Genomic DNA, 17,041 nt, shown 5'->3' with positions numbered 1-17,041 from the left:
AATCTCTACCTCAGTAGCAAGAGACAGACATAACCAGGGTGCAATGGGCTGCTTACAGCCATGCCCCCCAGAGCTACTGCACCTACCACATTGAGGATAGCTACCCTCTGCCTGTTAGAGGAAATGCGGGTCTTGCCCCAGCTGCCGCAGGTCCTGTGAGTGCCACTGCCCCACAAGCAGACACCGGTCCAGAGTACAGGCTGGACCTTTCGAGTGCTCTATTCTCTTTCCCCACCCCTTTGCCCATATCCATTTTGCCACCTGTGTTGCAGGCAGCCCCCTCACCTTCTCCGGTGTGGTCAGTCCATCAGCTGCAAGTGAAGTGAGTGCACATAGCCATGGTGTCGGAGACTTTCCTTTCAAACCCAGCTCACAGTGAATGGCTGGCATCAACAGACTTCTCCTGATTTTCAATAATGATTCCAATATATTTCTTTCCAACAAACGTGTACCAACAGTCAAACTCTACTTCCCACACAAGACCAACACAACAATGGAATCTTATCATTCTATAGTCTTATGGTATGTCATACAGTGCCGTTCCCCTGTAATTTTACTGTTCCTGCTGAGGGAAAGGGGCCTTTCCCCTATAATCACTCGATAGGAGGTCTAGGATTCAGATTTTGTGATGCAATAACTTCCAGATATTCATAATTAGGGACTATATCCAGATTGATTTCAACTGCATTTCTTTTTCTTCGGGTGGACGCAAAAAATTAATACATTTTATAGAAAAAACACAAGACTGAGAGTCTGAAGTATAATACATGTTTGATGTACAAATATAACCAACAGCAAAAATAGCATTAGTGTGAATTTGTAAACTCAAGTGACCAGCACTTTGCCGTCTGAGCCATTGAAGTGTTAGCATCCAAAGCTGTAAACAGTGGGTAGAACATGTGATGCACTGTGCCCAGGGCGTAACTCAGGCCCCTCTCTCTCAGCGAGCCAGCCGGGCCTCTGATTGAGGCTCTTCATTTATTAAATGTTGGGTGCGCGGCGAGCAGTTGTCTCCTCATCTGCATAGTCTTCAGGATGGGGCTGGTGACCAATGCCATTGTCATGCGCACTGCACAGCGCAATTAAAAGTGCACGTGACTTGTGAGCTGATTGTATACCTGTATAATCAATCATGTATTGTGCTTTGGATTTCTATATTCAACTGTGTTTGAACTAAAGTAGTCTCCAACTAAACCTCTTATAAGGTCTACCTCACTGATGCATAGAGAAGGCACAGCCCATTCATCTTCCTTCCATTAGCTCTGGAATATGTTTTCAAAGACTGCTCCTCTCTTGATGTGCTGTACTACAAAGGCAGCCTCCTCGTTGTCATGAGGCACAAGGCACCATATTTATTCCTCATTCCTTAATCTGCCCCCCCATTCCCCTTCACCATACACTTGTTACTGCTTGCCTTTCAACACCGATGGACTGCATCCTTAGACTGCCTTATCCCTCCTCCAAACTCACTGCCGCAGCACCCATCTTAAAAAGTAAGAGATGGCCACTTGACTGCACACAAGCTACATCCATGTTTTTGTTTTACTTGCCACCTCACACCAAAAGTCCGATAACATGGTGGAAGAATATAGTATTGAAGCACATGCACTGTTTGTCTTTGTCTGTTCACTTGATGTACAAAGGGCATGCCTTGTAGCTTTGCCTTTGTCTTTATATGTTCGCATGATTTATACAAGATACTTATTGTGGCATTGCAGACCAATAGACAGCTAATGAAACACTGGTGAGAAATGTATGCCAACTATAGTCTCCCTTTGAGTAAATTTGGAGACTTTGCAACTGCCAGATCTTGGATTTTAGCTATTGACAACACATTGATTGAGTAAGAAGGAGAATTTGAAGCATGGTTCCACGAATTAAAGATTTTTTGACTACTCCCATTCTCCAGAGAGGTGAAATGAGAACCATCTTTGTTGAGAAAGACCTGGTGGCCATCTTACTTGAGAAGTGAAAGGCTGTGCCTGTGGCCACCAGAGGGGAGCAACTGTTAGACCCAATCAGAGCTGGGACTATATTGGAATGTGAAGGTTCTCAGTGTTGCAGTGAAAATGAGGTCCCAATATATTCCCAGTATTCTGACTGAGGGGCCTGCAAAAAATAACATTGCTCCTGTCACTGCCTCCTGGCAAAGAAAATTCAGTTTCACATTTCGATTAAGTCCATAAAGTTTTTATTGGAAAAATGAATTATCTGTGTATGTCCTAGAGATACTGGCAGGGGCATCCAACATACAGCAACAACAGTCCAATCTGAAACCTTGGCAGCTATGCCCCCAGCAGTCCTCGTTTTCCAGCCTCCAGGGGCCCCATCAGCGCTGTAGCGCGCACAGGCAGCACCACACTCTTCTCGCTGGGGCCGGTTGCACCAGTGACTTGCCTCATAACAGTCCTACCTCATAAATTAAATGGTGGGTGCAGGTCACAGTGACCTGAGCTTCCAGGCCCGGAAGCAAGGGGGTTGAAGGCAACTGCCTCGAGGCTAGAGACCATTTGCAAATTTACATACCTTTGTAAACTGGTAACAGAGGCTTAGTTTTTTTCTGGTCCAGTACCCCCTGGGCCCCCTCTCTGCCTATTCCTTACATTTGAAATTTACATTTAGTGCTGTAGTGTGAGAATGCATTTAATGAAAAGGAATATGAAGTAGGGTTGCCAAAAGAAAAATGCCTGCCATGTGTTGTATTTATTTGTAATGTGATTTTTCTGTCTTTGTTCCCTTTAATTATCAGTCATGAATCTTTCAGGCAGCCCTAGAACACAATTAAAAGTGTTTGCTATTTATATTTGCTGTTCGAAGTATGCACAGATAAGTGCTGAAAATACGGCTTTAGGTGATGCTTATTTTTGTACTGTAGGGGCAAATACTAGATTTCTGGGTGGTAGGGCAAAGTGGTAGGTGGTGGGCCGAGCCGCCGGGGGGGGGGGGCCCTCCATGGGCTTTGCAGGGGGGCCCCCGCAAGTTTCGTTACGCCACTGCACATCAAGTTCCTTGAAGGAGCAGTTCCACTGTAGCTGTACAACTACATTCCATCAAAACCTTTCACTAGTGGCCTAGCAATTCAGATTCTGCCTGTGCCTCAGCATCTGAATGACAACATCACATTTCATAAGTGACTTCCAGCAAATCAGAGACAAAGGAGACCCTCATCTCCTGGTCTCCTTAACCTCTTGTCCGACATCAACAGAATTGATTATCGAGTTGTACTCTTACCCCCGCTCCGCCTGCATGTTTCACTCCAAGCCTGGCTGTTAACTTTATTGGCCAATTAAACACACTATTCCCATATTCACTTGTCCAAATCCCACTCTCCCTCATGTATGAGATTTCCCTTTTTAACGCATTAGGTTTTGATTGTATTCTGCCTGTAGGGCAGACGAAGGCCTCACCAACTACACAGTATGTGGATGCAGCCTTGTATATACTTATTAGTCCAGTCAAGACCTGTGGGCGTTCAGTACCGAGGCACTAGAACAGAAGGAAGTTCAATGATCACTTTTGTCACCTTTGATTTTTACTTGTAGATGTGTGGGAGGTAGTAGTACTAAAGCCAGGAATGGCATCGCCTACAGCAGCGTGTTGCTGCGCTCCAGTCCTTAAATCAACCCTGACCCTGAAGTGTCTGGATTCTTGTACTTTTCTTCAATATTGCTGAAGATTATAATTCTTCATTTTCACTTTTATTGTATTCATAATGGGATAGTTCATGATGGTTGCTGTGTTTTCATACAGTGCCCCTGCCTTCCTCTGTTCCTCAGTCTGGGTGCTTGCATCTTGACCCTCGTGTGAGGGCCCCTGATTTCCTCCTCTCTTTGAATTGGTGGAGGCTGTTTGGGCAGACTGTCCCCACCAGCCACCGTCACTGAATCTGTCTTCCACCCTCCGCCCTTTCAATGCTTCCTCTTGCTGGCTCTAGGACAGTATCTACCAATGGTTGGGCCTCATTGCACCCACCCTGTTGAGTCCTAGGGATGTAGGTTATGGGTGCAATGTTCCATTGGACGCCTCTTTTACTTCTGGTCAGCTTGAGTACAAAGGGTTGGCTTCGCCCCTGCCGTGCTTTGGTATTTGAGAGTAAGAGCTGGGTTTGCAGCAGCCCAGATTCAGGTTGCCACAGAACAGTCCGCTCCTCAGCCCTATTATTTTTTTTCTCAGTTATCCTATCTTTTCTCCACAGGAACTTGTTCCTGAGTGCTGGCACCGATGGACATGCACACGTGTACTCCATGCTCCAGGCCCAGCCCCTCCGCTCTCTTCCAGTGTCTTCCAAGTACCTGTTTGGCGCGCGTTGGTCTCCAGTACGACCTTTGCTCTTTGCTGCTGTTTCTGGGGAAGGTGAGTTCTTTTTGCTCTAAAGCAGTGTAAATGGTCTGATGGAGGCTAAGGAGTCAACCATATTCTTCTAAAGGAGAGGCATTGTCACAGCCTAACCTTGACAGTGGCCGCAGCTGTGCACTAATGCAGTGTAAGTGGCCTAATGTAGACTAGGAATCTCCCATGTTCCTCTGGAGGCTAGGTGTAGGGCGATACAGGAACCTATGTAGAGACGTAGGCACGATGGCCACAGCTTTGCTGCGACCTGTGGTAAAGGCAGATTGTAGTCAGCCAGAGGAGAACGTGCAGTCAAGTGTAGGGCGATACAGGAACCTACGTACAGACGTAGGCACGATGGCCACAGCTTTGCTGCGACCTGTGCTAAAGGCAGATTGAAGTCGGCCAGAGGAGACCGTGCAGGAAGGTGTAGGTCTGCACCAGACATCAGGCGCAAGAGCTAAGATCTGTACGGTCTGAAGAAGAGCACAAGGATAAGATGCCGCTGGCATTCCTCCCGGAGTAGGAGATGATATTCAGATATTGTTGTGATTTTAGTGCAAAACATCACAAGGTAAGACTCATCAGGGAGACTCAGGAGGCACATAGCTATATCACTGAAAGCATGGAGAATGTATGGCCTTTATACAGAGAAGCTGTGGACAAACTAAGTCGCCTGATTAGGAAAAAATTGGGAGATGCAATGAGTCCTGGGGATATGAGCTCCAAGACATCTGGAGAACCAGTGGCTGCAGTGTTGTAGCAAGCTGGGCCTTGGGCAGACCTGATGGGCGTGGGGGTCTTTCTGTAGGACATGGCTAGACTCACTGTATCCAGCAGTCACCGTCTATGGGGGATGGGCTTGGTGATCTGTAGGGATATGGGTATGCCTAGTAGGCTTGGTAGTCATCCACAGTAAGTTAGCAGGCTGGTTAGGGGTGGTCAAAATCGGCAGGAACTAAAGGAGGCCTTGTCATGACCACCAGCAAAAACATGGGCTAGCTGAGTGTGCAGTGGTAACCATCTGCAGGTATGTGGGCAGGCTCACGGAGTCTGGTGGCCACCACTTTCAGGAGCTTGGGGCAGGATCAATGTGCCAGTTGTCTCCATCTGTCATCAGTGTGTGTGTAAAATTTGACATTTATAACTGGTTGAATTTCTTTCTTTCCCTGCAGGAGAAGTTCTACTGTATGATCTTGGAAAAAGTTCTCAGAAACCGGCGGCTGTTATAAAGCAAACCTCTGATGGTCAGCCGGTGCACTGCCTGGAATTCAACCAGAAGCAAACGCATCTGCTGGCAGCAGGCGATGCTACCGGAGTCCTGAAGATCTGGCAGCTGAGCTCTGAATTTACAGAACAGGGGCCAAGAGAAGTGGACCAGTTGGAACTACTAGCAAACGAGGCTATGGACTGACGCGGTTCAACCACTGAATAGGAAACTCTGCAGTGCCATTGAAAGGTACACACAGTCTGTTCTCTTTTGAGTCAGTGGAACTCTGCCGAAAGGTAAACTCACTGTGCACCGCTGACAGTTCTCTTCTGAGTCAACGGGACTCTTCTAACCAGCAGACTCACTGTGCACCGGTGACAGTTCTCTTCTGAGTCAACGGGACTCTTCTAACCAGCAGACTCACTGTGCACTGGTGACAGTTCTCTTCTGAGTCAACGGGACTCTTCTAACCAGCAGACTCACTGTGCACCGGTGACAGTTCTCTTCTGAGTCAACGGGACTCTTCTAACCAGCAGACTCACTGTTCAGCACTTGGAGGTCTCCTTTGAGTCTTTGCAGCTCTACTGAAAGAATAACTCTCTGTTCAACACTAAGTTTTCCTGTGAGTGAATGGGGCTCTTTTGAAAGGTAAACCCACTCTGGCGCTGAGAGTCCTCTATGAGTCAGTGGAACTCTTCCGAAAGTTAAACTCGCTGCGTGGCACGGACGGTTCTCTTTGAGTCAACAGGACTCTACTGAAAGGTAAACTCTGTGTACGATGCTGAGAGTTTTCCTTTGAATTCAGCAAGATTCTAACAAAAAGTGTTTTTTTTCTGCAACAGTGGCCGTGCTGCTGCTGCTGCTTCTCCTTTGCAACAACGAGTCGCTACTGAAAAGTAAACTGATTGTGCGGGGTGTGCCGTGCTGCAAGTTCTTCACTGAGTAGACAAAGAGTCTCAACAGAAATCTAAATCTCTCATGTCAGACACCTCTGAGGGAACAGGAAGACCATTTTGAACCTCTACATTTGGTGGCACTAGATCTTCTGAGTGGATAAACCTCCTCAAACAGGTCTCGGAGGAGGGATGGCATCTCTACAGAAAAGTGAACTTGGGTTGTAACACGGTCACTCGTTCCAGGACTCCATGGAGTGACCGTGTTGTCGGTATGTCTGCTAGGCTGGAAGGGATGTGGCGGAGTCTGTCTTGGTCATGGTCTATCAAGGGTGCAGACCCTCTGGAGCATCTCTTAGGGTTTCCTTGTACAGTATTCAACTCATGGTGGCTTTGTCCATGCAAGGTGTGTGCTCCAGAATGTTTGATGCTTGGAATCATCACCATCTCTTCATTTGAAGCAGCCTCAAGATGTAAGTGTGCGGCATTGGAATCTTTCATTCCTGTAACTCCGCAGGAACCTGTACCTCAAATAAAATGCACAGACCTTACCCAGCAGATGAAGTCATTTGCTTTTTCTTCAATGTATGAGCTGTCTAGTTTCCAAGTTGAGGCTGCCAGTGCTTGTTGCATACTACTGTTATTCTGAAGACATGGCCAATTCTTCTAGACCCAGTTCGTAGGAACAGTTTCCCAAACCTCTTGAATAAAAGCTTGGCAGCCAGCTGTCGCAGGACATGCTCTTGCCATGCATCCGGTTCACTCCCCGCCCGCCTCATCTTCTGCTCTTTCCATTGATCGTTTGTGGCTGAACCTGGCTGCTAGCCTCAGGGCTACACTCCATGTTGGTGTTCGTCAATGCTCTGTTTTTCCTCTGGATGCACGGTTCGCAGGTGCATGAATGCACGGTCTTGCTCAGGCAGACCTCTGAGCTGTACCTCCATGCCCCTTCAGCTGCACGGTCCCCGAAGAGCAACTTCTACCACACATCTCTTGCGTCAGCGGGCATCATCCATGTGAACGGAGCCCGCAGCAGTGCTGTCCGTGCTGTAGAGGAGAGCGCACCCCTGTTCATTAACCCCTGTTCCAAATGATTTGGGTAGTTTAGGGGCACACACTGACGGGTTGCTGAATTTGTCCAACGCTGAAAAGCCTGCGGCACGGGCACAGTTTCGGGGTCTGGTAAAATTGGACATTAACACAAATAGCAAGCTCTGCCTCACATATGGGTTCTTTCAGATTATGTTCAAGCTCCATTGACACTGATCAGAAGACAGCACAAAACAATTCCCCACATTGCATTGGCTTAATTCGTTGTCAAAGTAGATCCACCCTCCAACCCCAGAAAGTCACCCAAGGTAGGCATAGGAGAGAGAGGTGGTGTTTGCAGACAGAAGTCTGAGGCTGGGGGGAAGCTCTTCCTTCACAATACCCTTAGCCTGTGTTAATATTCAGAGGGCCAGAACGCAGAGGACTGCTTCAGATACATAGAATATGATTCCCGGGGTAAGGCACACTGATCTGGACGGCACACAACACGTGCCTTTCCTAGCAACTACTGACCCCCGTGCAGTTCACAAGAGCTTGGCAGCGGTGGCGGCGTGTGTTTTTAGAATCACAGTTACAGATCTTTTTGCTCTTCTCTGTATTTGAGTGATTGACCTCCCAGCCTTGTCTCTAAAGTTCTGTTTATTTTCATGTAGCTGGGTCTGTTTCCACACCCAGTGTGTGTAGGAACTGGGTTCACCAGGTCCCCTGGGGGTAGCTTGGCCAGAGCAGGAAGGCACCCGAAGCGTAGGTGTTAAGTGACTACTCAGCACACATCCGCTGAGGCAATAAATGCACGCACAGACTGAGACCACACCAATATGCTTGATTCAAATAAATACGTTTTATCTAAGATCAAGATCAGGGCAATCAAAAATCACAGTAGTAATAACTCATTACCTTTCCTTAAAAGCGCATGTTTTTCATTACTTGGCCATAAATACATAAATAAATAAATATTAAATAGTAAATAACTGTAGGCCCTTCAGATAATACTGCATTAGACAGGATCCAAACATTTCATTAGGTAATAGCATTTCATTGCTTAGCAATACACATTTCCTTGTGTCAGAAATCCGCAGGTTATTAAACAAGAACTTAACCTTTCATGTGGCTGGAGTAAAACGGTTCATTAATTAGCAGTAAACCTCTCAGTAATCACTTTGAGTAGAGCTCAGCACTTCCTCAGGCCAGGGTAAACATCTCTTTAACCACGGAGAACATCACATCAGTAATAACCAGCGCAGCAGGTAAGGATAAACGCTGCTTTACCCTTCACTAAACCTTTTATGAGGCCCTGATAATCAAGGCATCCAGCACAGTTGAGCATTTCATCTTATTCAAACTAAGCCATGCAAAAGGCTAACGTGACTGGCACTTAACTGTACTCTAGGCAGGGGTTAACTCTTTTCCCATAGGGCCCTCACTGTGTCTAGAGGCCCTGGCCCTGGTCCAGCACTCCAGAGGGGCCAAATAGGGCCAACGGGGCCCAGTCTTAAGTCTTCCCCAGGGAGGGGCGAACTCTGGGCCTCCACCGGCCTTCCGCCCTCCTCCCCGGGGGTTTACCTCACTCTTCGGCCCACTCCGGGGCCTCGGGAGGGAGGGGGGCCTATTCAGGGAGGCCCACCCGGTTCCGCCGCTCCTCCCGAGGCTGATGGGGGTTCTCGCTCTCTTCGAGCGCTGGCGCTGGTTCCTTCGTCGGTCCCGCACTTTCCTGGGTCTGGCTGCACCCGGCTGGGACCAATGGGGGCGCGGCGCCGGCTGCCAATCAGAGCGTGGCAGGGGCGGAGTCACTTCCGACGCCCCCGTCACGTGAGGATAGCAGGATAGCTTCAGGCCTAGTAGGGCCTAGCGCGGCCCAGTGCAACAATGCGGCGGCCCTCTCCTGGCTCTCGGGGGCCGCCGCGGGGGGGTGATGAGGTCAGCGCTTCAGAAGCGGCCGCGACCAGCGTTTGGGGCTCCGGCGAGGTGGCAAGGGCCGCCGCGGTGCGTGTGGCCGGTAGTGCTCTTCCGGCATAGCGCGGGGGGGAATTGCAAGGTTCCGAGGTCCACCACAGCGCGGCGCCGGCAACAGGCTGACTATCGTAGCGCCGTGAGGAGCAGAGCGCTCGAAGGTCAGTAGCGCTTCAGCGGCGTCAGGATACCAGCGCTTAGCAGAGATAGCGCTTGGGGCCACAGCTCTTCAGGGCACAATAATCTCTAGCACCTCAGCGCTTCAGGACATCGCACTTCAGGGTAGCAAGGGGCTCTGGACTCACATCGCTTCTCAGCAATGGCGCTTCAGGAGTATAGCGCTGTGGGGGCAGCCACTGTCTCTAGCGTCCCGGCGCTTCACAGTTCAGGCAGTATAGGCAAGGCAGGACAGCAGAGGGGATGAGACAAGACAGTGCAGGAACCCAGGTTGAAGTAGAGGGGCGCAAAGTGGACACAGCCCTGTACCTGGTTGATCCCCAGTAGTCCTGTGGCAGTCAGGTGGGTTTCTTCTTTAACACTAGATGGTTCCTGCGCCCTTGTGCAGTAGATTCTTGGTTTCCTGAGGAGGGGGGGAGGTTTGAGTTTAAGGCTTTCCTCAGCAGGTCACTTCAGATGTTCCCTGGGTTCCCCTCCCGCCGGGCCAGATCAGTGGGCTAGTTCAGTGTTCCTCACACAGCTTGGTGGGCAGCGCCTAAACCCTGTCACCCCCAGTGGTATAGGTTCCTGACTAGGCCCTACCGCCTAAATCTCCTGCGTAGGGTCCCCTAGGTCAGTGATGCCCCAACTGACTAGAACGTTTCCCTCCCTTTTCTTTTATAGTGGCAGTTGGCAGTTGGTGACCGCTCACCTATTCTGGAAGGTTCCAGGAGCTCCCTCACTCTAGCTATGGGGAGGCAGGCTGGCGTTGCTACAATGTTTAGGGGTTCCAGCCAGCTCCTGGCTACTGGAGTGCGTCTAACAAGACCACGCTGCAGTAGCAGGGGTCAGTGGCAGCCATGTTGGGGGGAGAGGGCACCTGCACTTTAGCATTGATTAGCAATGGGAAGGTGCCCAGAGACCTAAGGCCAACAAAAAGATGGTGGAAAAAAATAAGGCAAGGGCAAAAAAAAACAGGGAAAGACCACCCTAGGGCTGACAGGTCTAACCGTGTGCCTCAAGTATGCCTGCATGTATCGGAGACTAATGATTGCATGTGAATGTGAATACAATGGAATCCTCAGTTTGCCTCTGAAAGCATGTTCCACAAGATGGAGGATAAAAGCAGTCAGCCAGTGGAGCATTGTGTATTGCTAGAATTTCTGACACTTTGTAATGTAGCATAAGGCTGAAGTGTGGGGAGGATGGAGATGGGGCTCCTTTTGGATTTAAACTTTTGCTGTGTCCTGCCTTTTTTTCCTTCCCGGACCACTCCCATTAGATTAGATGGAGGGTGGGGGGTAGTCTGGAGACCGTGGTCTCCTCTGGAGCATGGGATTTTGACAGGACCTACTCCTTGCGTTCGCTCAGAGCTTCTGCTCCGAAAGGCTGGTCGGTGTCGGGCTTCTCTGCTTTTTGCGCTCAGGTTGTGGTTTCCTCCCAGTGGGGACTCCCATCATCATCATCACCTCCTGCTGCCTGCCATCACCCGGACCTAAGGGTCTCTATGCAATGGAAGAAGAGGTTCAACAAAATGAAGGAACTACTTTCAGCCGTCTCAAGGGCAGCACATGTGGAATACACAAACCATTAAAACATGTGTTCCTAATGATTCATCAGTTGAATCCCCTTTGGGCACTCACAATGATGGTTTCTTTAAATAAGGACTCCACAAATTCAATTGCGTTTTGTAAATCGTCTTGTATTTAGTTCACAAATATTCATAAATGAAATTGTTGTTCAATCATTTCATTGTTGCAAGGCAATTCATTTTTTCATGATAACCCAACATTTTTTAAGCCAGCTCCAATGCATTTCGGGCATTAATAAGCCCTTCCTCAGGGAGCATCACTGTAAATATAGAATATAACCACAATCAATGACATGTACATAAAAATGAAAAGCAAAATATCCAATAACGTAAAATAACGTGCAGTGAAACATAAAGGTGGCGACGTATTACAGTGCATCGCAATCAACGTGAGCCGTGAAGTGCCCGAGTTACCGACGTGTACTCGACGTAAACAGAATACTAAAACGTGACCCCAGTCACTGCTGAGAGCAAAAACAAACTTACGTGAGTATAGTACGAGCTGTTTCAAGTTCCTAAACATACGAGAAAACAAACTGGGTAAGTAACCGCAGGCTGCGGTTAAATGTAGTCACAGTCCAAAGTTTGTTGAACTGATAATAAGGCTCACCGTGTAAATAGATGAATTGCAGCTTCGGGTTCGTATTTGATTTAAGTGGGACGCCCGAAGGCGTTTACGCGTATATAAATGAAGGCGGGATCCCGAACGAAAGCGTCTTCCGCATCACGTGGTGTGGAAGTTTGATACATATGGAAAACAGACTATGTGAGATGAGCTCAAAAAGCGAAATATGGAATGTAAATATGATGGTAATTAAAAAAACGAAGGTGAAAAAGCAATGGTGAAGAAACGATGAATTACGGAGCAATGATCTAAAGCTAAAAGTGCTTTAAATATGTTCAAAATGTATCTTGATAGAAAGTGCGGTGAAACAGCAATGGTTCATAAACCTTCATGTGCATTAGAACGTGTGTAAAAAGGGATATATGATGTTACCACGCGTACTTTTAGCACGCATACCATTACCACGGATTTTTTACAACGCAGGTCATTTTACAACGGAAACCTTTACAACGCAATACACTACAACGCAGATACTATTACAACGCATACCATTACAACGTAAGTATAGGTAAGTATATAATATTAATATATAATGTAAATAATTATTTTTGTATTATTTAATTTAATTATTTATTATTTAATTATTAAATAATTTTATTAATAAAATTAATTTTAATTTTATTATTTGTAAATATATATTAAAAATACCCCTGTACCCCAAAACCCAAACTCAGCCCTAAAACCTAAAAATACCCCTGTACCCCAAAACCCAAACCCAGCCCTAAAACCTAAAAATACCCCTGTACCCCAAAACCCAAACCCAGCCCTAAAACCTAAAAATACCCCTGTACCCCAAAACCCAAACCAAGCCCTAAAACCTAAAAATACCCCTGTACCCCAAAACCCAAACCCAGCCCTAAAACCTAAAAATACCCCTGTACCTCAAAACCCAAACCCAGCCCTAAACAGACCCCCCAGGATATAGCGGCATGGATTAGCAAATTTAGCGGCACAAAAATGGAAATTTAGCGGCACAAATATGGAAATTTAGCGGCAATTATGCGGCATTTTATGTGCATCCATCCATTTGCAGGGGGACCCATTATTTTGCATTATGCCACTGGGTCACGATGATCCAGTGTAGAACTACAGTACTGGATAGAAATCACTCTAGGCTTCCTGCAGTGCGAGCACCCAGTGTTGCCCAGCACTGCAACGCAGTGATGTCTGCCATCACAGCACCCATTCATAGCCACCACAACCAACACAGAGCTATCTACCAGAGACCTCCAGTTATCCCGCTTCAGATACGATTAGTTGATCCTGTTCCCTGTTCTTTGTTGTCTCTTTGCATCCTGTTGCTTTATCTGAATTTTGTTATTTGTGTTGGTTGCATTATTGCTCCTAGCAAAACTCGAAGTGCCGGGACACAAAGATAAAAGTCAAGCCTAGATAAACAATTTCTATCTGCCATGGCACACTTTCGGCTCTGTCAAATGTTGGACACACTCTTCGCAGTGGTGCTTTCGAAGCCAAGGGCTTCCAGCTGGAACCTGCCCGGCCGTTTGTGGATTGAAGCCAGACAGCAGATACACAGGCCGCAGCGGGGCGTCCCACTCTAGACATGCCCCGAGGTGGCATTGCTGAGGGCGAAGACCTTGGTAATGGGCCGCATTCTGCCCTTGCAGGAGGGCAGATCGCGCCTTGGCATGACAATGGCTTGGGTTTGCTGTTTTATTATTCAGTGTTTCTGTCATGCATTCGCGCCCTCCTAAGGACCCCCAGCTCTTTTTCGGCTGCAAAAAGCGCTACCTTTGATCTGTGGTCGCCCATTCATTAAGAGGACGCTCGTTAACTCGTTAACACATTATTCCCAGACACAAGGGCCGCCTTAAAATTCGGCACATGACAGCAATCAGGTAAAGACTGAGTTATTTCCTGTCCCGTCCCCATTCATTCCGCTCTGGGAAAATGTGGAATATACAAGGACCTGCATAGGACCTCGTGTGTGTTTAACCACTCCCAGAAGCTGAATGCTTCTTGTATCTACAACTGTGCCTTTGGTTGCTTTCTCCTAGAATCAAGACATCCGCCAGAACTCTGACCCCATTCGGAAAAATACCAATTACCTACCGTCGCGACTGGAGAGGAGGGAAGGAAGAATGTTCCTCAAATGGTGGTGGGAGTGTTTCCCATCAGTGACCCAAGCCCCTTAGACCGCACTCATCACCCACTTGGCTCTTTCTTTCATAAAATCACTCGGGAATTCTGGGTGGGCGGGCCACACTGGGATTAGCAGTGCATGTGGGATTGGCAGAGTTTGTGCTCTGAGTAACCAATCAGTGCCAGCAACTAGGGCGCAGAGGGAACCCCAGACCGCCACAAAGGGAATGCCTGTCAACACAGTGATACAGCGAGGGTTACCATTTAAGAATTGTATTGTCAGTGCCAGAAATGGGCGGCCAGGGTAACTGCCTTAAAAATAATGTCAGTCATCGGATTGGCATACCGCTCTCTGAGAAGGCAAACAAATTGCGTGACAATCTCTGGTATTTGCTCCACTGTGAGAAAAAGGCGGAAATGCGTAATTTTAACCAGTGATGCTGCACTTGACTCGACCGGACGGACGTTCATCAGCGTTCTTCTAGTTCCGCGCGTAGATAGCTAATCCAGGCCAGTCATTAATGTTGCTCGATGGGATTGTGGTCCTTAATCAGACCGCCCAGGATATAGCGGCTTTTGTTAAAATGCCGCGCGATTTCTACAACCGGGCCGATTTCGCGGGCACTTTTGTAAAAATCGCGGCATTTTTACAAAAGTGCCGATTTTGCGGCAAACCGCGAAATCGCGATATCCTGGAGGGTCTGCCTAAAACCTAAAAATACCCCTGTACCCCAAAACCCAAACCCAGCCCTAAAACCTAAAAATACCCCTGTACCCCAAAACCCAAACTCAGCCCTAAAACCTAAAAATACCCCTGTACCCCAAACCCAGCCCTAAAACCTAAAAATACCCCTGTACCCCAAAACCCAAACCCAGCCCTAAAACCTAAAAATACCCCTGTACCTCAAAACCCAAACCCAGCCCTAAAACCTAAAAATACCCCTGTACCCCAAAACCCAAACCCAGCCCTAAAAATACCCCTGTACCTCAAAACCCAAACCCAGCCCTAAAACCTAAAAATACCCCTGTACCCCAAAACCCAAACCCAGCCCTAAAACCTAAAAATACCCCTGTACCTCAAAACCCAAACTCAGCCCTAAAACCTAAAAATACCCCTGTACCCCAAAACCCAAACCCAGCCCTAAAACCTAAAAATACCCCTGTACCCCAAAACCCAAACCCAGCCCTAAAACCTAAAAATACCCCTGTACCCCAAAACCCAAACCCAGCCCTAAAACTACCCCTGTACCCCAAAACCCAAACCCAGCCCTAAAACCTAAAAATACCCCTGTACCCCAAAACCCAAACCCAGCCCTAAAAATACCCCTGTACCTCAAAACCCAAACCCAGCCCTAAAACCTAAAAATACCCCTGTACCCCAAACCCAAACCCAGCCCTAAAACCTAAAAATACCCCTGTACCTCAAAACCCAAACTCAGCCCTAAAACCTAAAAATACCCCTGTACCCCAAAACCCAAACCCAGCCCTAAAACCTAAAAATACCCCTGTACCCCAAAACCCAAACCCAGCCCTAAAACCTAAAAATACCCCTGTACCCCATAACAAAATACCACTAATAAATGTTTTAAAAAAAGATAAACTTACCTATAATTATACTTACGTTGTAATGGTATGCGTTGTAATAGTATCTGCGTTGTAGTGTATTGCGTTGTAAAGGTTTCCGTTGTAAAATGACCTGCGTTGTAAAAAATCAGTGGTAACAGTTACATACCGTGTAAAAAGATGTGTAATTAACAGAAACAAGTAGATACATGCAAGGTGCAGTCAATGGTATATAAACAACAGAGTCGAGCACTAAATGGACTAGGAATACAGGCCACATGGCCTGGTTATACCGTGCAGTTATACTGTTGTCTAAATCATAAATAACATGCAAGTTTACTCCGGTCGTTCAGGCCGTTTGGTTTGGTGGAATTTAGTGTCTGGATCCAAAAGTTTTCTCTTTGGAGTAAATGTTTATTATTGTCCCTTCCCTCCTTTTTCTCAATGTGTTCCAGTATGATGAACTTGAGTTGTGAAATATTGTGGTGCTCTTCAACAAAATGAACCGCAACTGAAGATTTTAAGTTTCGAATATGAAAGTTCGATTTGTGCTCAGTAATATGTGTTTTTATTTTTCTTTCAGTCTTGCCCACGTATACCTTTCCACATGGACATTTTAGTGCTCCCCGCTTACCTGCGCCTCACCCAGAACCACCTAGCGTTCAGAAAGCAGCTTAAAACGTGGATATTTGACAAATAATCCTCCTCCCCTTCCTAAGCGCCTTGAAACCCTCTGGGTATGTAGTGCGCTATACAAATTTTATGACTTGACTTGAGTGCATAGATCACATTAGATGTGTCACATGTAGCTGTAACTTTCAATTTGATGTTAAAACCTTTCATTGGATGTGCAACTACATTGCCATTTATAATGTTGTTGCTGCAGTTATGGTATGGTCTAGTGCCTTTATATTGTTGTCCATCTGTTGTTTTTTGATTCAATATTTCTCTCTGGTATGAGCAAATAGTGGCGGTGATGAAAAAATTCCATTGAAATCTGGTTCTAAATTAAGGATTGTCCAGTGTTTTCTGATAACTTTCTTGAAACGTGTGCTCATGGTCGAGAACTTCGATACTGCTACAACTCTAGCTTTTTGATGGATTGTCAATAGATCAGTTCTCCTTTTGTTTAAAGCACGTTCTTTTGCTTCGTTGACAATTTGTTCTGGGTACCCTCTATTAAAAAATCTGTCACCTATCTCATCCAATCTTTGTTCCACTTTCAAGGGTTCTGATGTTATTCTTTTCACTCTAATCATTTGTGAAAATGGGAGATGTTTCTTCAAAGACATCTGGTGGAAGCTTGAATAATGTAGCATGTTATTGCGATCCGTAGCCTTACGGTATACGTCTGTTATCAAACCTCGTTCTGTGAGTGGAACTTCCACATCTAAAAATGTCACTTTTTCTGCAGAAATTTCCCAAGTGAGTTGAATACGATCTTCTTTTGCATTGAGTAAAGTTAAAGCCGTTTCTAATGTGTCTGCCGTGTTCTTCCAAATGATGAAAATGTCATCAATATATCGGACTAATAACAAGATGTTATTATTCCGCTCCTTCTGTGAGAAAAT

The 17,041-nt window shown here is 46.8% G+C and overlaps 1 protein-coding gene across 2 annotated transcripts in view; it reads left to right on the top strand.

Moving 5' to 3' along the window:
- Positions 1-6,990, top strand: part of DYNC2I2 (dynein 2 intermediate chain 2) — a 116,570-nt gene extending 109,580 nt beyond the window's left edge. Inside the window, exons 8-10 of one of the 2 annotated variants that reach the window (XR_015304130.1) lie at positions 4,196-4,353; positions 5,505-5,860; positions 6,210-6,990. Coding sequence is in view for 1 of the 2 variants with exons in the window: in XM_086948615.1 (XP_086804741.1) it covers positions 4,196-4,353; positions 5,505-5,743 (397 nt within the window). In the remaining variant the exon portion in view is untranslated. Of the gene's footprint in view, positions 1-4,195; positions 4,354-5,504 lie in introns of both variants that reach the window. The other variant, XM_086948615.1, reaches the window with a different exon arrangement.
- The last annotated feature ends 10,051 nt before the right edge of the window (positions 6,991-17,041 follow it).

This window comes from Lissotriton vulgaris, unplaced genomic scaffold, assembly GCF_964263255.1.
Source record: "Lissotriton vulgaris unplaced genomic scaffold, aLisVul1.2 SCAFFOLD_726, whole genome shotgun sequence".
NCBI lineage: Eukaryota > Metazoa > Chordata > Amphibia > Caudata > Salamandridae > Lissotriton > Lissotriton vulgaris.
This window is presented reverse-complemented; position numbering and strand designations above follow the sequence as displayed.